The sequence below is a fragment of the Rhineura floridana genome, chromosome 4 (genome assembly GCF_030035675.1).
Source record: "Rhineura floridana isolate rRhiFlo1 chromosome 4, rRhiFlo1.hap2, whole genome shotgun sequence".
Classification (NCBI taxonomy): domain Eukaryota; kingdom Metazoa; phylum Chordata; class Lepidosauria; order Squamata; family Rhineuridae; genus Rhineura; species Rhineura floridana.
Window position 1 is genome coordinate 106196668 of NC_084483.1, and position 21211 is coordinate 106217878.

General features: G+C 47.6%; 1 protein-coding gene across 3 annotated transcripts in view; it reads right to left on the reverse strand.

Moving 5' to 3' along the window:
• Positions 1–21211, reverse strand: part of MAP7 (microtubule associated protein 7) — a 187265-nt gene that overhangs the window by 49993 nt on the left and 116061 nt on the right. For all 3 annotated transcript variants that reach the window (XM_061623948.1, XM_061623949.1, XM_061623951.1), the window contains exon 2: positions 601–705. In XM_061623948.1, the coding sequence (XP_061479932.1) occupies positions 601–705 (105 nt within the window). The remainder of the gene's footprint in view (positions 1–600; positions 706–21211) is intronic.

A 21211-nucleotide genomic window follows, 5' to 3' on the forward strand; every position in this document is an offset into this window, starting at 1 on the left:
AGGAAGGAAGGAAGGAAGGAAGGAAGGAAGGAAGGAAGGAAGGAAGGAAGGAAGGAAGGAAGGAAGGAAGGCTGGTCAGGGTTTGTGATCCTAACTGACATCTTTTTGTTTTGTAAAGGAATAGCTTAGCTGTATGTATGCCATTAAAGGGAACATCAAGGAGCACCAGCAATTTCATGCTGCAATCATGTATTTCTGTGCACAGTACACTCAAGTTGATACTGCAAACAGTTACCGGAAATCTCCACAACCGAGATTACATTTCTGAAATAAAGAATCTACAACTATTTCAGCAGTTATGCTGGATGGTTGCAGAGAAAGTATGGAAATGTGCTTGGCTTTCAGCACTTTGAAAGAACTCTCTCTTTCCTCCACCTCCATAGATCATTAGAAAAATACCTAGCTTTTCAAAGTATAATATGCAAAACCAAATTTTTGCTTTACTATGTTTTTTCAGTTATATATCTCAAAAGAAATGAAAAGTACAGTGACAATACTGCCTGAAGACATATGGGAAAGAGGTGAAACACATTTTTAAAAAGGGCTTTAAAAATACAGCTCTATGCAAATGAAAGCAACAGAAAGTTCACAGATTGATACCTGGCTTGGCTCCAGCATTGCTAGTGTTCTGCCCTAAAGCAGCACAGGTGGGGCGGCTGGATAGAACAGCTTTTTTGTCGTGTACCGCTTTGGAGTTCTCAGATACTAAAATGAAAAGAGGGAGAAAGGGAGATCAGTTAACTATAGCACTGCTGAGCCATGCTACCTCTGTTCTTATTTACACCAGTCAGTCACCCTGTGATAGCCAAAGCTATCTCTCCCTACCCCCACCCCTACGTTTTGCCATCCTACCCTTTTTATGTTCTGTGATACACAACAATCATTATTCTAATACGAATCAAGTATCCTGTATATAAATTTACTTAAGAATCTGGTGTATTAAACAACCTTATCAAAGTTTCTACCTCTCAGCATTGTAGGGAAGAGCTTGGAAATGGGTGAGTTGCATCTGTAAAAATGATAGAACCCAAAAGTAGTTTTGTAGAATGAGCTCATTTAGGAAAAGCAGCTGTCAGTTTTTTCCTCCCCAGCTATCAAGATAAACACCAAAGGTCATGGCAGTGGGGGCCTTACTACTTTCATCTCCGTAGACCTCCCAGTTGAGATCCACCCCGTTGACTTAACCAATGCCCAACACTTCCAGGCGCTGAGATTAGAGGGGCCCCATACAGGGACACTCATTATCGTCAATGTTTATTTACCTCCTAACCTTGCCAAATCGGTGTGCCCTGGCAGTGTATGGGACCTTCTCACTGACATCTTGTCGCAGTTAGAATGCCAATCCCCTCATGCCAGGTTTATTTTGTGTGGTGATTTCAACACCAGACTGGGGAGTGTCGGGTTGGACATCGGGGCGTCTACAAACCATGGCCCCAGCCCTCTTGGCGATTGGAGTGATAGAGTGACTGCTGATCTAACAACAAACAAGCAAGGCGTTAGACTACTAGAACTTCTCCAATTGTTTCACTTAGAATGTCTGCATGGTTCCCCTTTAGATGCATCCAAAGGGGCGTTCACATATCTAACCTCTAGGGGCACCAGTGTTATTGATTACATCTTTGTATCTAATGCGTTATACCAGAAATTACCAACTTCGATCTGATAAATAGAGTTGACAGTGACCACTTTCCCCTGTTAATGGTGTTAAAGTCTCAACATTCCATTCCCAAAGTAGCCCACTCCAGTTTAGAGGGAATTTTGGTAACAGAACGGAGAATTCGTTGGTCTACCTCCGTTCAGTCTGTTGTCTCCCGTTTCCTTACTATTGAATTGCCCCACTTCATGAGTCGTGTGGCGGCAGACTCAGAGTCAGACACATTGAAAGAGTACCAATTAATAGCATCCGTCTTTAAACCTATGGTGACTCAAAGTGGACAATTTGTGGCCTCGTGGCGCTCGAAAAACACCTGGTTTGATTGGGAATGCAAAAGCGCCAAAAAGCAGCTGTCAGACTATGCACGGTGCGCAATTAGAGACCCCGAAAACTTCGAGCGCACCCACTTGGTGGCCTTACATTCCTCTTATAAGCTTTTGTTAAAAGGGAAAAAGACCCAATATGTCAGACACCAATGGCAGCAATTGGCGCACGCAGCCCGCAGAGAAAAACGAGCTCTTATTTTGGGAAACAGTGGCTAAGGGGCTGCTGTCGAGAGGCAGAGCTGGGGTCCCGGGGGTCCCGGGGAGTTGGGAGAAGAGGATTCAGATGGATGGCAGAGGGAAGGGGGAGGAACTTCCCCCCTTTGGAGTGAAGACGAAACAGAGGAAATGCCAGTGATAGGGTCGCCTAGCAACGGGGAGCCTGAGAGCTCTGGAGTTTCAGAATCCTCCCTGGACATTCCCACGCCCCCCCTTCTCCGCAGCTCAGAGCAAGAGGGAGGGCTGACCACAGCAGAAAAGCGGAGAGACAGTTTACCATCAGCTCCTCCCCTATCCCCCATAGTGGAATCGGAAACCTCAGAAGAGGAGGGCGTGATGCTTCCCCCCTCACCGCGCACACGTAGACAGCTGAAAAGGCAGGAGAGAAGGGGGGAAGGCGGGCAGTACCTGAGGGGCAGTTAAGGAGGAGCAAAAGGTTGCGCGCCCGTTTGGCCCCTTCTTAAAGAACAGGCGGGAAGCAGCCCCTTGCTCTGTCAACTTTCTTCCAATGCCGCAGGACCTGTATCCCTGTATTGCTTCATGAGAAGACGCAGTCTTTGTTTGGACATTACCCTAATAAAACACGAATTACTTACAACCTCTGGTCTGGTTCCTGAGTCTCATCCTGGGCCTGACAGCTTGACAGAGCCACCTAAATCACCCTCAATGCTCTCTTCACTTGACTGGGACAAGATGTCAAAGGGAGCAGCGGGGGGGACGAACCCTACTTCTGAGATGGAAGAAGTGAAACTCTTGAGGAATAAGGTAGCTGATTTGCAGACGGATGTTCAAGCCCTGCTAGCAGCAGTCAAGGCGCTGAAGATGGATAATCAAACCTTGAAGGCCACGATAGACCAGATGCGAATAGCCCCTCCAGCTGCCGCAGTAAAGGTTCCCATTGGACTGCCCCCAAAATACGCGGGACAAAGTGATCAGTTGGCAACTTTCGTGGCTCAATGTGAGTTATATCTGGATGTCAGGCACACGGAATTTCCAGACGATGGAGCTAAAGTAGCCTTTGTGATTAGCCTCCTGGAGGGAGAAGCTGCAAAATGGGTGACTCCGTATCTCGTGAGAAAGGATACTGTCTTAAGAAGGTACAGAGGATTTATACAGGAGATGACCGAGATGTTCCAAGACCCGCAAAGAGCTGAAACAGTAGCGCGGCAGCTAGGCGCTCTGAAGCAAGCTAAAGGGACTGTTTCCGAGTACACTAACGCTTTTAAAATTCTGTCCCAGGAAACTGGTTACAATGACGCCGCCCTGATGTTTATGTACCGGAGTGGATTAAATGCTGAAATCCTGGATGAGCTGGCCAGGACCTCCCCCCCCCCGCTGACCTACCAGGGCTCATCCGGCTATGCCTACAGATAGATCACCGGATGGAAGGAAGGCGCCTGGAAAGGAAGCAGGAGGTCCCGAGATACTCAGCCTCGGCATCCCGCAGCAAGACCCTTCCAACTGCAGGGATGGCAGGTAATGCAACTGAGGGACAGGGAGGGGCTAGGCCAAGACTGTCGGAAGAGGAAAAGGAAAGACAACGCCGGGAACGTTTATGCTTTTATTGTTCAAAGCCGGGCCATGTGGCCAGAGACTGGCCTGAAAGGGGGGAAAGCCGAGCCGTCAGGAAACTAGAACACCCAGTCCACGTGCAGGCCGGTGGACTGGGGGCCGCGTTGTATAAAGGCCCCCCAACGATCCAACCTCCCTCAAAAGGGGTGTTGGTCTTGCCTATTCGGATTACAACTTCCAGAGGGGTGGTGTTTAATTCCACTGCCTTAATTGACAGTGGAGCCTCCACAAATTTTATTGATGCAAAACTAGTCAAGCATCATGGAATTTCCCGGTGGAAACTGGACGCTCCCCTAGCCGTGGAGACCATTGATGGGAGACCCCTGAAGTCAGGAGGGGTGACACAAGCCACGGAGGAAGTGAAACTTCAAATCCCTGGGCATGAAGAGTTCATTTCGCTATACGTGTCAGATCTCTCGAACTTTGAGGTGATTCTGGGAATGCCCTGGCTAGCAAAGCATGAACGCAAAATAAGTTGGAAGGAGGTGGTGGTGTGGTTCACCTCACAGTATTGCCAGGAGAACTGTCAACCTGAAGGAATCAAGAACACCTTAGCGGGGGCAGTGCAAGAGATTGAGCAAGTGACCCTGCCGCCGAAGTATGAAGAGTTCAAAGATGTATTTGATGAAAAAGAGGCAGAGACTTTACCCCCCCACCGCCCTTACGACTGTGCGATTGATCTCGTGCCAGGAGCCAGTATCCCATCAGGGAGAATCTACTCTCTCACAGAGATTGAGAGGGAGGCCCTGAAGGAATTCCTGGATAAAAACCTGAGGCGAGGATTCTTACGCCCCTCACAGTCCCCTGCTGCAGCGCCACTATTGTTTGTGAAGAAGAAGGGGGGGGACTCAGACCTTGTAACGACTATCGCACATTGAACCAGATCACCATCCCTAACAGCTACCCGCTGCCCCTGATCTCAGAGTTGCTGGATCGACTGCGCTCCGCAAAAATCTTCACGAAGCTGGATTTGAGGGGAGCGTACAAACTGATCAGAATGAAGGAGGGAGATGAATGGAAAACGGGATTCTCGACTGCTTATGGGCAGTTTGAGTACCTGGTCATGCCGTTCGGACTTTGTGGAAGTCCAGGAGTTTTTCAAAAGTTCATGAACGACGTGTTTAGAGACCTGTTGGACACGTATGTAATCTGTTACTTAGATGATATCCTGGTGTTCTCAAAGAACCAGGAAGACCATGATCAGCATGTGAAAACAGTGCTGAAGAGACTGAGAGAGAATCACTTGTATGCCAAGTTAGAGAAATGTGGATTTGACCTCCAGTCTTTGGACTTTCTTGGGTACCGAATCTCAGCGGAAGGAGTGGAGATGGACCCAGGGAAAGTAAGTTGTATATTGGACTGGGGCCTGCCTAATACCAAAAAGGATGTACAATGGTTCCTAGGGTTTGCCAACTATTACAGAAAGTTCATTCCAGGATTTCCCAAATTAACAGCTCCTCTGACTGACTACTTAAGGGGAAAGAAGAAGTTTCAATGGACAGAGAATGCCACCAAGGCCTTTGAGGAGCTGAAGAGAAGGTTCGCTTCTGAGCCCATTCTGCGCTTTGCTGACCCGACCCGCCCTTTCATCGTGGAAGCAGATGCTTCTGATTTTGCCATCGGGGGGGGTCCTTCTGCAATTAGACCAAGAAGGGAAGGAGCTGCACCCCTGCGCGTACTTCTCTCGGAAGTTAAAGCCTGCAGAGAAGAACTACACGGTATGGGAGAAGGAACTGCTGGCCATCAAGGATTCTTTTGAAAACTGGAGACAATACCTAGAGGGTGCCTCTCATCAGATTGAAGTGTGCTCCGACCACAAGAATCTTGAAAGCCTCCAAACAGCCAGAAAGCTGAACCAGAGACAGATAAGATGGTCCCAGTTCTTCACTAGGTTTAACTTCCAGATTACTTACCATGCCCAAGCCAAAAACCAGAGAGCGGATGCCTTATCCAGACAGCCACAATACAAAGAAAGTGAATCCGAGGACCAGCCTCAGTACGTGATCCCGCCAGAGAAATTAATGTTGGGATCATGCCAGCCTTCATGGGAAGAGGAACTCAAAAAGGCACAACAAGAAGATGCAGACATGCTAAAATATCAGCAGGAGACGGGACAAGGTCAAGACTCAGAAGTAACCTTTCACTGGAGAAATGGGCTATTATGGTTCAAAACAGCCAGATATGTGCCAGAAGGGGAATTAAGGCTCAGAATCCTACGCCAGTGCCATGATTCCATCACAGCGGGACACTTTGGGATTTACAAGACCATTCAGAACGTGGCCAAGGACTTCTGGTGGCCTAAAATGCGTCGGGATATTGAAAGCTATGTAAAGTCCTGCTCTGTCTGCGGACAAAAACACAAACAGGAAAACCAGCAGGACTGTTACAACCGTTACCTGTCCCACACGAACCCTGGAAGGACCTCTCCATGGATTTTATAACTGATCTACCCAAGTCCCAAGGAATGACAGCCATCTTAGTAGTGGTAGATCTACTTACCAAAATGGCGCATTTTCTTCCTTGTGCAGGGGCCTTAGAGGCTAAAGAAACGGCCAAGTTATTCATCAAAGAAGTCTACCGGCTGCATGGATTGCCAAACAGCGTAGTCTCAGACCGAGGAACTCAGTTCACAGCCAAATTTTGGAGAGCAATGTGGAAACAGTTGCAGACGGAATTAAAACTCTCCTCCGCCCATCACCCCCAGACAGATGGGCAGACGGAACGCTTGAACGCCGTTTTGGAAAGATATTTAAGAAGTTATGTGTCCTATCAACAGACTGACTGGGTATCATATTTGCATTTTGCAGAGTTCGCCTACAACAATTCTCTGCACTCCAGCACTCAACAAACCCCGTTCTTCGCTAATTATGGATTCCATCCTAAAGTCTTTCCAAGCAGCTCAGAAGGAATGCTGGTACCGGCAGCTGAGAACTTCCTTAAAGAATTGCAAGCGGCGCAACAGACACTGAAACAGCAGTTAAACGAAGCCAAAACGGAGTACAAGCGAGTTGCTGACCTGCACAGGAAGGAGGGCCCCCCCCTTCAACCGGGAGACCAGGTATGGCTGTCCACCCGCTTCCTCCAGATGCCGGGCAAATGTAGAAAATTACAAGACAAGAGGGTGGGTCCTTTCGAAATAGAAACTCAAATTAATCCTGTGGCATACCGACTGAAGCTACCTGACACGTTTAAAATACATCCTGTGTTTCATCAATCCCTCTTAACGAAAGCTGCCCCTCCCAGTGAGTTGCGGCCAGAGGAGCCTCCCGGAGCTCCACTCCTGATAAATGAGCAGCTTGAGTTTGAAGTTGAGGAAATCTTAGATTCCAGGATCAGACGCCACAAGCTGCAGTACTTGATTCACTGGAAAGGCTATGGAGTGGCTGACAGATCATGGGAAGATGCAGCTGATGTGCATGCTCCAGATTTGGTAAAACTTTTCCATCAACGTTTTCCCCACCGCCCCAAGCCAGACAGGGGGAGGGGGGCACAGCTTGGGAGGGGGGATGGTGTCGAGAGGCAGAGCTGGGGTCCCGGGGGTCCCGGGGAGTTGGGAGAAGAGGATTCAGATGGATGGCAGAGGGAAGGGGGAGGAACTTCCCTCCTTTGGAGTGAAGACGAAACAGAGGAAATGCCAGTGATGCCTAGCAATGGGGAGCCTGAGAGCTCTCGAGTTTCAGAATCCTCCCTGGACATTCCCACGCCCCCCCTTCTCCGCAGCTCAGAGCAAGAGGGAGGGCTGACCACAGCAGAAAAGCAGAGAGACAGTTTACCATCAGCTCCTCCCCTATCCCCCATAGTGGAATCGGAAACCTCAGAAGAGGAGGGGGTGATGCTTCCCCCCTCACCGCGCACACGTAGACAGCTGAAAAGGCAGGAGAGAAGGGGGGAAGGCGGGCAGTACCTGAGGGGCAGTTAAGACCCACTGCCTGCAAGGGGAAGAGGACCATCACTGCCCAGGGAGGGAGAGCCATCTGCCTGCCTGTGCTGCTGCTGCGCTGCTGCTGGATAACATCTCTGCTCTCTCCTTCTTGGGCTCCTGCTCTGCACGTGGCACCTTGCAGGACCAGGCCCCAGGTACTCAGCCAGCTGTGGCTGATACTGTTCCATCTGTCCCTTCTTTGGAGGGGATATATAAGCCGGCTGGCTGAGGGGGCTTGGGAGACCCACTGCCTGCAAGGGGAAGAGGACCATCACTGCCCAGGGAGGGAGAGCCATCTGCCTGCCTGCCTGCCTGCCTGCCTGCCTGCCTGCCTGCCTGCCTGCCTGCCTGCCTGCCTGCCTGCCTGCCTGCCTGCCTGCCTGCCTGCCTGCCTGCCTGCCTGTGCTGCTGCTGCTGCTGCTGCTGCTGCTGCTGCTGCTGCTGCTGCTGCTGCTGCTGCTGCTGCTGGATAACATCTCTGCTTTCTCCTTCTTGGGCTCCTGCTCTGCACGTGGCACCTTGCAGGACCAGGCCCCAGGTACTCAGCCAGCTGTGGCTGATACTGTTCCATCTGTCCCTTCTTTGGAGGGGATATATAGGCCGGCTGGCTGAGGGGGCTTGGGAGACCCACTGCCTGCAAGGGTAAGAGGACCATCGCTGCCCAGGGAGGGAGAGCCATCTGCCTGCCTGTGCTGCTGCTGCTGCTCATTGCTTCTGAGCCCCTGACGTTACAGCTGCCACTGTTCCGATTCGTGGCTATTGGGACCCTGCTGTTGTTGCTGTGCTATTTGTGCTATTTGGGTGTATGAATGAGTGTGTGATTGTGTATGGAGTATGAGTTTTTTTATTTATTTTATTTTTATTATGTGCCTGGGGGAGAGGATAGGGTGTTGGGAGGGAGGACCAGAGGGGGCCCCAATCAGCGCAGTGACGGGTAATGGGAGGTATGGCGCTGTGAGGAGGACTTGCCAGTTAAGGGGAACTCGACCCAGACAACTGGTGGCTGTGCCGTGTTCCGGTCCTCCTCACATCCACAGGATTGCTGGTAGTTCTACCAGCCAACTCTCGAATCTCCAGTTGCTGCTCTTTAATGCCAGATTGGTAAATAATAAAACCTCCCTCATCTATGATTTAATCATGGATGAGGCGGCCGATCTGGCATGCATTACCGAAACCTGGGTGAGCAATCTGGGAGGTATTAATCTCTCCCAGTTGTGCCCACCTGGGTATTCGGTTCAGCATCTGGGTAGATCCGAGAGTCGGGGAGGGGGAATTGCTGTGGTCTATAGAAGTTCCATCTCTCTTGTTAGGCACCCCATCCAAGTGGCTAATGGCCTGGAGTGTCTGCACATTACGTTGGGCCAGCAAGACAGACTGGGAATACTGTTGGTGTACCGTCCACCCTGCTGCCCAACAGCTTCCCTAACTGAGCTGACAGAGGTGGTCTCGGACTTGGTGTTGCGATCTCCCAAACTTTTGGTATTGGGGGATCTCAACATTCATGCCGAGGCCGCCTCTGGAGCGGCTCAGGACTTCATGAGCTCCATGACAGCCATGGGGCTGTCTCAATTTGTTGCTGGCCCGACGCATGTGTCAGGACATACTCTAGACTTGATTTTTGCCACTGGAATGGGGGAAGGTGATCTGAGAGTGAGGAATCTTACATCTATTCCTTTGTCATGGACAGATCATCGCCTCTTGAGATTTAGACTCACATCGTCTTCTCCCCTCTGCAAGGGTGGAGGACCAATTAAGATGGTCCGTCCCCGGAGACTAATGAATCCTGAAGGATTTCAGAGGGCTCTGGGGGATTTTCCGGCTGATAAAACTGACGATCCTGTCGAAACCCTGGTCACTCTGTGGAATACGGAAATGACCCGGGCAGTTGACACAATCGCCCCGGTGCGCCCTCTCCATTGCAGAGCTCAATTGGCCCCTTGGTTTACCGAGGAGCTAAGAGTGATGAAGCAAGAAAGGAGACGGTTGGAGGGTAAATGGAGACGAACTCCCGACGGCTGTAATTATGCACTTGTGAAGGCCTCCACGAAACGCTATGTGAAGGCGGTGAGGATGGCGAAGAAGCAATACTTCGCTACCTCCATTCAGTCATCTTGTAACCGCCCAGCGGAACTTTATAAGGTTGTCCGGAGACTTTTACACTCTGGTTCTCCGGACGCAATATTACCATCAATAGCCCGCTGTAATGAGTTTGCGAGGCACTTCCAAGACAAGATCATAAACATCCGTCGGGACCTTGACTCCAATATTGTAACAGTTGAATCTAATGAGGTGTCCAGAACACAGTCTTGTCCTGTTTTATTGGATGAGTTTCAGTTGGTACAGCTCGAGAATGTGGACAAGGTGCTTGGACAGATACGGGCGACTACTTCCGCTCTGGACCCTTGCCCCTCGTGGCTAATAAAAGCTAGCAGAAATGGAACGGCCGGCTGGGCCAAGGAGGTAATTAATGCCTCGTTACGAGAGGGAGTGGTCCCACCTTGCCTGAAACAGGCGGTAGTGCGACCGCTCCTAAAAAAGTCCTCCTTGGACCCTGATAACTTTAACAACTATAGGCCGGTAGCAAATGTTCCATTTCTGGGCAAGGTTCTAGAGCGTGTGGTCGCTCGCCAACTCCAGGCCCTCTTGGATGAAACTGATTATCTGGATCCATTTCAATCCGGCTTTCGGCCAGGGTTTGGAACAGAAACAGCCTTGGTCGCCCTGTATGATGACCTCTGTCGGGAGAAAGACAGAGGGAGTGTAACTCTGTTGGTTCTCCTTGATCTCTCGGCGGCTTTTGATACCATCGACCATGGTATCCTTCTGGGGCGACTCGCGGAGTTAGGAGTTGGAGGCACTGCTTGGCGGTGGCTGTGCTCCTATCTTGAGAATCGTCTCCAGAAGGTGATGCTTGGGGAACACTACTCGAGTCCCTGGGTGCTCCAGTATGGGGTCCCGCAGGGCTCAGTTCTGTCCCCCATGCTTTTTAATATCTATATGAAGCTGCTGGGTGAGGTCATCAGGAGTTATGGAGTGCATTTCCAGCAATATGCTGATGATACGCAGCTCTATTTCTCCTTTTCATCTTCTTCAGGTGAGGCTGTTGCTGTACTGAACCGCTGCCTGGCCGCGATAATGGACTGGATGAGAGCAAACAAACTGAAGCTCAATCCTGACAAGACTGAGATGCTGCTAGTTGGGGGGCCCTCTGCTCAGATGGTTGATGTCAGACCTGTCCTAGATGGGGTTACACTCCCCCTAAAGGAACAGGTCCATAGTTTGGGGATCTTATTAGATCCGCTTCTGTCACTTGAGGCCCAGGTAGCCTCGGTGGCACAAAATGCGTTCTACCAGCTTCGGCTGGTAGCCCAACTACGACCCTATCTGGACAGGGAGAACCTAGCCTCAGTTATTCACGCTCTGGTAACCTCTAGATTGGATTACTGTAATGCTCTCTATGTAGGGTTACCTTTGAAAATGATTCGGAAACTTCAGCTAGTGCAGAATGCTGCGGCCAGAGTTCTTACTGGGACGAAGAAATTCGACCACATAACACCTATTCTGGCCCAACTGCACTGGCTTCCAATATGTTTCCGGGCCAGATTCAAAGTGTTGGTACTTACCTATAAAGCCCTTAACGGCACTGGACCGCAATATCTGATGGAACGCCTCTCCCGCTATGTTCCTACCTGTTCACTCCGCTCGACGTCTAAGGCCCTTCTCCGGGTCCCAACCCATACAGAGGCCCGGAGAACAGTAACAAGATCTAGGGCCTTTTCGGTGGTGGCCCCCGAATTATGGAATGCCCTCCCAGATGAGATACGCCTGGCGCCTTCTCTGTCATCTTTTCGGTGCCAGGTAAAAACCCACCTCTTCACCCAGGCATTTTAAAGTATTTAAGCTTTTAATCTTATTTTTTTAGTTTTCTTTCACTTTGTTTATATAATGTTTATATTGTCTGCGCAATACACACTTGCTGTATTTTAAATATTGTGGTTTTATCATGTTGTACACCGCCCTGGGAGCTGCTAGCTATAGGGCGGTTTAGAAATGCAACTAACTAACTAACTAACTAAATAAATTAATTAAGGAGGAGCGAAAGGTTGCACGCCCGTTTGGCCCCTTCTTAAAGAACAGGCAGGAAGCAGCCCCTTGCTCTGTCAACTTTCTTCCAATGCCGCAGGACCTGTATCCCTGTATTGCTTCATGAAAAGACGCAGTCTTTGTTTGGACATTACCCTAATAAAACACGAATTACTTACAACCTCTGGTCTGGTTCCTGAGTCTCATCCTGGGCCTGACAGCTGCGCACGATAAGACCCCTCAGCAACAACCAGATTGACGCAGATCTTTGGCTTACCCATATTAGTAAACTTTATGCGTCCTCAAATGCACCTACCAAGGCCCTCCCTCACTCTCTGGAGCTCTCCCTACCTGAGTGGGCCCCAGTTACAGCCAATCAGATTATAATACTCATATCCACTCTGAAGGCTGGCAAAACCCCCGGAGAGGACATGCTGCCACCAGAACTCTTTAAAAGCTTCCCTGACTGGTGGGCTTCCATCTTAGCCAGGCTATTCACGCAACTGAACAAAACTGGCATCTTTCCAGAGGGCTGGAAGCAAAGCATTGTGGTCCCTATATATAAGAAAGGGGACAGACAGGACCCAAACAATTACTGCCCTATTAGCCTTCTGGATATTGCTGCCAAATTATATTCTAAATATCTCCTAATGAAAATGGAAGACTGGGAAACTGCCAACAATGTCATCTTTCCAGAGCAAGCGGGTTTCCGTAAAGGGCAAAGTATGGTAGATCATTGCTTAACCCTTTACTTCATTGCAGGCAATGTATATCAGGCCCTACGAAACACCTATATGCCGCATTTATAGACCTGGCAGCGGCATTCGATTCTATTGATAGGCCCAAGCTATGGGCCAAGCTACCAAATACTAATATCGATAGACGTCTCCTATTTCTCATTAAGCAATTATATACTGATAACAGCGTAATTTATTTATTTATTTTATTAAGCTTATACACCGCCCGACTAGCAACAGCTCTCTGGGCGGTGAACATTAAAAATACAATAAAAATAACACAATACAGTATATCACAATACAAAACTGTACAAAAAACTGTACAGTCTAAAATCAAAATATAATAATTTAGAATTAACAGGAATTAAAATGCCTCAGAGAAGAGAAAGGTTTTAACCTGGCGCTGAAAAGATGATAGTGTCGGCGCCAGGCACACCTCCTCGGGGAGACCATTCCATAGTTCGGGGGCCACCACTGAGAAGGCCCTAGATCTTGTCACCACTCTCCGGGCTTCCCTATGAGTCGGAACCCGGAGGAGGGCCTTCGTAGTAGACCGTAGTGTACGGGCCGGTTCATATCGGGAGAGGTGTTCCGACAGATATCGTGGTCCCGCGCCGTATAAGGCTTTATAGGTAAGTACCAACACTTTGAATCTGGCCCAGAAGCATATTGGAAGCCAGTGCAAACGGGTTAGCACAGGTGTTATATACTCAGACCGCTTAGTTCTTGTTAGCAGTCTGGCCGCCGCATTTTGCACTAGCTGTAGCTTCCGAATCGTCTTCAAAGGTAGCCCTACGTAAAGCGCATTGCAGTAGTCCAGACGCGAGATTACCATAGCATGTACCACTGATGTGAGGTCCTCCTTACTCAGATAGGGACGTAGCTGGGCTACCAACCGAAGTTGGTAGAACGCATTCCGGGCCACCGAGGCTACATGAGCCTCAAGTGTGAGGGAAGAGTCTAAGATGACTCCCAGACTATGCACCTGTTCCTTTAGGGGGAGTGTAACCCCATCCAGGACAGGGTATATATCCACCATCCGATCAGAGAAACCATCCACCAACAGCATCTCAGTCTTGTCAGGATTGAGTCTCAGTTTGTTAGTTCTCATCCAGTCCATTGTCACAGCCAGGCAACGGTTCAGCATGTCAACTGCCTCACCTGAAGAAGATGTAAAGGAGAAGTAGAGCTGCGTGTCATCAGCATACTGATGACAACGCACTCCAAAACTCCTGATGACCGCCCCCAGCGGCTTCATATAAATGTTAAAAAGCATGGGAGACAGAACCGAACTCTGCGGGACCCCACATTGGAGAACCCACGGTGTCGAGCAATGTTCCCCAAGCACTATCTTCTGGAGGCGACCCGCTAAGTAGGAGCGGAACCACTGCCAAGCAGTGCCTCCAACTCCCAACTCCGCAAGCCTCTCCAGAAGGATACCATGGTCGATGGTATCAAAAGCCGCTGAGAGGTCAAGGAGAATCAACAGAGTCACACTCCCTCTGTCTCTCTCCCGACATAGGTCATCAAACAGGGCGACCAAGGCTGTCTCAGTGCCAAAACCAGGCCTGAACCCCGATTGAACTGGATCTAGATAATCGGTTTCATCCAATAGCGGCTGGAGCTGGTCAGCAACCACACGTTCCAGGATCTTGCCCAGGAACGGAACATTGGCTACTGGTCTGTAGCTGCTGAAATCCTCTGGGTCCAAGGAAGGTTTTTTCAGGAGTGGTCTCACTGCCACCTCTTTCAGACAGCCAGGGACCACTCCCTCTCGTAAAGAGGCATTAATCATTTCCTTGGCCCAGCCAACTGTTCCTTCCTTGCTAGTTTTAATTAGCCAAGAGGGGCAAGGATCCAGTACCGAAGTGGTCGCACGAACCTGTCCAAGCACCTTGTCCACGTCCTCGAACTGAACCAACTGAAACTCATCCAACAAAACATGACAAGACTGTGCTCCGGACACCTCAGTAGGATTAACTGCTATTAAATAGGAGTCTAAGTCCCGGCGAATGCATGAGATCTTATGCTGGAAGTGTTCAGCAAATTTATTACATCGAGCTACCGATGTATCTGCCGTATCTTGTAGGCCTGGATGGAGTAGGCCACAAACCACTTTAAAAAGCTCCCGTGGGCGTGAGAGAGATGACTGAATAGTGGCGGCGAAATGTTTTTTTGCCGCCCTCACCGCTCCTACATAGAGCTTAGTAGAAGCACGAACCAGCTCATAATTGCATTCGTCGGGAGTTCGTCTCCATCTCCGCTCAAGCCGCCTCCTGTCTTGTTTCATCACTCTCAGCTCTGGAGTATACCAAGGAGCTGTATGAGCTCTACATAGGAGAGGGCGCACAGGAGCGATCGTGTCAACAGCCCGGGTCATCTCTGTATTCCACAGATCGGCCAGGACTTCGACAGGAGCGCCAGTCTTATCAGCCGGAAAACCTCCCAGAGCCTTTTGAAAACCTTCAGAATTCATTAGTCTCCGGGGGCGGACCAATTTAATAGGTCCCCCACCCTTGCAGAGGGAAAAAGCTACTGAAAGTCTAAACTTCAGCAAGCAATGATCTGTCCATGACAACGGGAGAGATGTAAAACTCCCCACATCCAGATCACTATCCCCATGTCCAGTAGCAAAGACCAGGTCAAGAGTATGCCCCGATGTATGTGTTGGGCCACTAACATATTGAGACAGCCCCATGGTTGTCATGGCGGCCATGAAGTCCTGAGCTGCCCCAGACAAAGTAGCCTCAGCATGAATGTTGAGATCTCCCAGTACTAATAGTCTGGGCGATCTCAACAGTACCTCCGAGACCACTTCCATCAGCTCAGTTAGGGAAGCCATTGGGCAGCAAGGTGGGCGGTACACCAAAAGGATTCCCAGTCTGTCCCTCTGGCCCAGCACAAGGTGCAAACACTCCAGACCAGTGATTGCATGGACATGGTGCTTGGTGAGTGAGATGGAACTCTTATAGACCACAGCAACCCCACCTCCCCGACCCTCAGATCTACCATGATGCTGAACCAGGTACCCCGGTGGGCAGAGCTGGGAGAGACTAACTCCTCCCTGTTCGCCCACCCAGGTCTCGGTTATACATGCCAGATCAGCCACCTTGTCCACAATCAAATCATGGACGAGGGAGGTTTTATTATGTACCGATCTGGCATTAAAGAGCAGCAACTGGAGATCTGAGAGTTGGCTGATAGGACAACCAACAACCCTGCGGGTATGAGAAGGACCAGAATGCGGCACAGCCACTACATGTCTGGGCCGCGTTCTCCTTACCTGGCACGTCCCTCTCATATCACCATACCTCCCTCTACCCGTCACTACGGCAATTGGGGCCCCCTCAGGTCTCCCCTCTTGATGATAAAATCTCTTCCCGAGGCACATGATAAACTATAAATACAAAAAACTCATATACATAAAAATACACATTCACTCACAACATACACTCATATAACACCCATTCATCCACTTCAAACCCACACAGAAGACACAGTCCCGTATTCTGTGCGCCCAAACGCCAGCTCTAAGACCTTCTTCCCACGTAAAACGCCACCTGGGGCCTGGTCCTGCAAGGTGCCCACGTGCAGAGCAGGAGCCCAAGAAGGAGAGAGCAGAGATGTTGGCCAAGCAGCAGCAGCAGCACAGCAGGCAGATGGCTCTCCCTCCCTGGGCGGAGATGGTCCTCTTCCCTTGCAGGTAAGAGTGAGGGTGGGCTCTACGGGCTCACTGACAGACCCCATTGTCTCTAACAAGGGAGTAAAGCAAGGATGTGTGCTAGCTCCCTTCCTTTTCAACTTTTCCCTAAATGACATAGTCACCGCATTGGAGGGCTCAGAATTTTTTCCCCCAACAGTCGGGAATAGGAAAGTCTCACTACTTCTGTATGCAGACGATATGCTCTTGCTTTCCATCACGCGCAATGGACTAAAGAGATTGCTTGCAAGATGCAGTGCCTTTGCCAAAAAGAAAGCTTGCAGATCAATTACTCTAAAACAAAAGTTGTGGTTTTTGGCAGAAGGCACCGTAACTTTCTCTGGACAATGGATGGCCATCAAATCGAACAATGCCGCTCCTTCAAACACTTGGGCCTATTTTTTCAGGACACCCTCTCATGGAAAAAACATACTGACTACACTAAAGCGGTTGCCATGAGAACTTGTGGCGCCGTGTTGAGCTTTCATAGGTCAACAGGAAGCAATCTTATCCCCCCGGCCCTGAAAATTTATAACAACAAAGTTATATTGCAGATCCTTTATGGTGCACCAGTTTGGGGATGGGAGGGCCCTTTTCTCCGTAATCTAGAGGTTGTCCAGAACAGTTTTCTCAAAAAACTATTGCGTCTGCCGACAAATATCCCAGCGGCATTACTCTGTGCTGAGCTAGGTATCCTCCAAGTCAGCGCTCATATCCATTGTGCATTGTTAAACTTTTGGGAGCAAACTAAAAACTTCCAATCCAAGATCATTTTGAAATCATGCGAAGAGCTGGCCCGCAGAGATAGGCTCTGGGGAGACAAGATCTCTGGCATATACCGTTCATATCACATCTTACCACCTGCTTCAGCTCCGTATGTTAGATCAGCCCTCAAAGATTCAATTTTCCTCCACTGTCAATGGTTAGACAGACTGACGATCATCAACTCCAAACCTTTTAGATGGTTTGGAGGTATAAAACAGGACCATCAAAGGGCAAACTATCTGGCCCACCCCATGGCACCCAAGCTTAGGCAAGCACTCACTGCACTCCGGTTCCAGTCAATGCCAAATGTGGTCTTGGCGGGCCGGTACAACCAGACCCCGTGGAGCCAGCGTTTATGTATTTGCGGGACAGAGGCAGTGGAAGATCTCACCCACTATCTACTAGACTGTCCTCTATACACTCATCCACGTGCCAAATTTCTGAGCGAACTGATGGGTTCAGGGAGGTCCGGAAGGTATCGGCAGGAGCTGGTCGTTTCTCTTTTGGAGGATAAAGATCCGACAATTTCATATAGGGTAGCGCTCTTTGCCTGCGCAGCGCAAAAGATAAGGGCGGCACACGTAGCTCAACTCCCGAGTGTAGTATAGCGGGTTTTAATTTTTTAATTATTTATCTGTTTATTTTATTAAATCTTTTGCCATATGTTTGAATTTGTGCATGCATGACCAATTATTGTATGTGTTGCAATGGCCTATGGCTAGGCAATAAAGATTGATTGATTGATTGATTGATATATTACATGTACATATGCCTTTAGTTTCTAGGTTAAAACTAAAGGAGTCATATGGGTTCTAAAGTAAGGAACATCTATTATGTTCTATGGAAGCATTCAGCACAAAAGTACCGGAAGTCCACTGTGTTCTGTTAGATTAAAATACACAAGAATAAGAGACCCTAAACTGACAAAGTGCTGACACTAACTATGCAACTGCACCAGTGACCACATCCTTACCATTATAAGATCTATTCCATAAAGATTTTTTTTACAGATTTCAGATTTCACCCATGACTTGCAAGTGACATGGGCACTTTGCCCACCCTTCTGCTGATGCCATCTAATCCAAATACCAGATTAGGGAGTTTAGTGAAGTCAGCATGGGTGGCGCAACCCCAATGGAAGAACTGTTGCCAAAACCTCACACAATTTTGTATTGCTTCCCATATTTCCAGTTTGGGGTTGACACACACAAAAAGCAATACTAGACACACACCTATCATGCAGATTGGTTGCATGTTGTGTGTGTAACTGACACCTGTATATACAATCATAGTAGTATGTACTCAAGCAAGTAGAGAAAAAGTGAAGAACTTGGTACAAGGTACAAAAGTTTAAATTTTGCTTCATAAAAGGACACTTGTGCAGGGCATCATTGCTGCAGAGATAGGCTTGAAAGTGTGTTATCGGCAATACTGAGTGAAATCTCTGAGGGGAATATCTTTGCAGAGAGGGGGTTCAATAGGATTTTCATTGGCCAGGAGTTCAGTGCCTTCTGCTCCTTTCATGACTAGAAGAAACAGGATGGATTATGCAAAGCGAGCAAATATACACATTGGCTTAATTTGGAATTCCCTCTCATTAAATATTAAAATAGGAATTATCTTGATTGTCTTTTTGGTGCCTACTGAAGACCTTCCTTTTCCAAGAAGCCTTTTAAGTAGAGATCTTTACCAGGCTGCATCTGTATTGGAATTGTTTGAAATATATTTTTAGATTTTTAAAATTGTTTTACCATTTGTGTGTTTGCGACTCTGCCTCCCTTAGAAGGAAGGGTGGGATACAGATTTTTCTAAAAAATAAATAAATAAAATAATTTGTTCAATTTATACCGGTCATAGAAAGTGGGTTACGTTAGAGCAGGATTCTGATTTTAATTTTAATTTTTAGTGCAGAATACACACAACCTTCTGAACAAGCATAATCGATAAACTGCAATTATGAAGCAGGTATTCTTTATTGCTCCATGCCATTTCTCTTCTTTCTTTATATTCTCACTATTCAATCCTTTCCCCCACTACATATAAAATGCATAATTTCTCAGAGTCAAAAGAAATGGGTAGTAGTTAAGACAAAAACATAGGCAAGAAAAAGGCTATTTCGGGATCTGTGCTCATAGAAGGCTTTCAAAGGATGCTAGTTTTCCTAAGCACAGAACTGGTGGCTGCTCTATACATGTCAAATGGTCCAATACTAGAAAAGGGGCAGCTCAAGAGAGAAGGACCATTACTCAGTGGCAGAACAACTGCTTTGCATGCAGAAGGTCCCAGGTTCAATCCCTGGCATTTTCAGTAGCACTGGGAAAGACTCCTACTCTGAAATCCTGGAGCTACTGCAAGTCAATGTTGACAGTACTGAGCTAGATGGACCATTGGTCTTAATTGGTATTAGGCATGTGCTTGAATTTTGCAAAATTCAAATTTAACACAGGATTTCCTGTTTGTTTACTTTTTTTGTCCTTGTGGATCGAGTTTTCTTCTAGAAGTTTTCCACAGCTGAAGCAGATTATTTTTAAAAAAAATCAACTCAAAAACATAGACATTAATATTGATATTTCCTTCAAAATATCAATATTAATATTTTGAGGAGAATATCAATATTTTAAAATGGCATTTAAAATATTGATATTAATATTAATATTTTTGCAGAAAAAAACCTGAATTGGTATTTATTGCAAACAGCGAACATTGATCCTCAACGAAGTGGTACTGGAAGGAAGTTTGACGGAGTAAAAACTGAACCGGCATCAAAATGCAGATCCCATCTGTTTGGTATAAGGCAGCTCCCTATTTTCCTAGGAGAGAAGCTTTTACTATGAACCCGCCTTGGAGATTTAATATACTTTTAAATCTACTGGTTGGATATCTAGAAGGTTTTATTGTATGGGGGAAGTTCAAGGTTAATCACTTCCTTAAAACTGGCAGAAAATACCAAAATGCTAAATTCAGAGACGAAATGCTAAGCTGCTGTATTTGAATGTAGTCCAAAAACAAGTACTTCAAGTCAGACATATCAGTGTAAAAAAAGGGTTTCCTGAAGGTAGAAAGTTTGGAAATGTTCTTAGAAACATACGTTGCTTTAAAAAAAAAAAGTTAATTACAAACGGTGCAATGATTTTAACTTTTATCCTCTAAATTTTTTTATCAATATATTTGTATCCATCAATTAATTCAGACAACTCCCAATTTCCCATAGGAGAGCATTCTCAGCCTGTAAGCTCAGTTCCTATAGGATAGTAACCTCCAGGCTAGATTACTATAATGCACTCTATGTGGGGCTGCCCTGGAGGTTGGTCTGGAAGCTGCAGCTGGTGCAAAATGCAGTGGCATGACTGCTCATTGGGCAGGGCATTACCAGTATGTTATCCTGCTGCTGAAAGAATTGCACTGGCTACCCATTAGCTACCAGGCCAAGTTCAAGGTTCTGGTTTTGATTTACAAAGCCGTACACAGCTTGGGACTAGGATACCTGAAAGATTGTCTTACCCCTTATATACCCAGTTATACTGCACTCTGCAGGTGAGGCCCTCCTGCAGATCCCATCTTATCAGGAGACCCATTCAGCACAACTTGGGAAGCAGACCTTTAGAGATGTGGCTCCTACCCTTTGGAATTCCCTCCCCTTCAATATTAGACAGGCACCATCTCTGTTATCTTTTCAGTGCCTATTGAAGACGTTCCTCTTTCAACAAGCTTTTTAAGTAAAGCTCTTGTCCCAGTGTGCATCTGTGCTGGAATTGCTTTTTAAGATGTTTTTAAAGTTTTTTAAAAAAGATTTTTAAATATGTTTTGTTTTTTTTAAAAAATTAAGTCTTTGTTTTTAAGATGTATTAAAGTGTTTTTAGTGTTTTTGTTTGCCACCCTGGGCTCCTTCTGGGAGGAAGAATATAAATTTAATAAATAAATACAATCAGATCCCCACAGTTCTAGCCAGAAATTGTGAGGATATGCCTAATGCACATCCCTAAAGGCTCAGAGACATGCAGGGGTTCTTCAGCAGTCAACTTGGAAAGGTTTCCCTGAAAGTAGATTAATAACTTTCCATTGGGTTAGATTAATAGCACTCAAACTGTACAGCAGGCTAGCCCTACTGCCTCTCTTGGGGCTGTCATCAGTCCAGCATGCCTGCTGCTTCTGGTATGTGCTTCATTTGCAGTCAGCTTTTCCTTAATGATAACGCACACAGGGACATGTTTGTTTTTTAAATGTCACAAGAACACC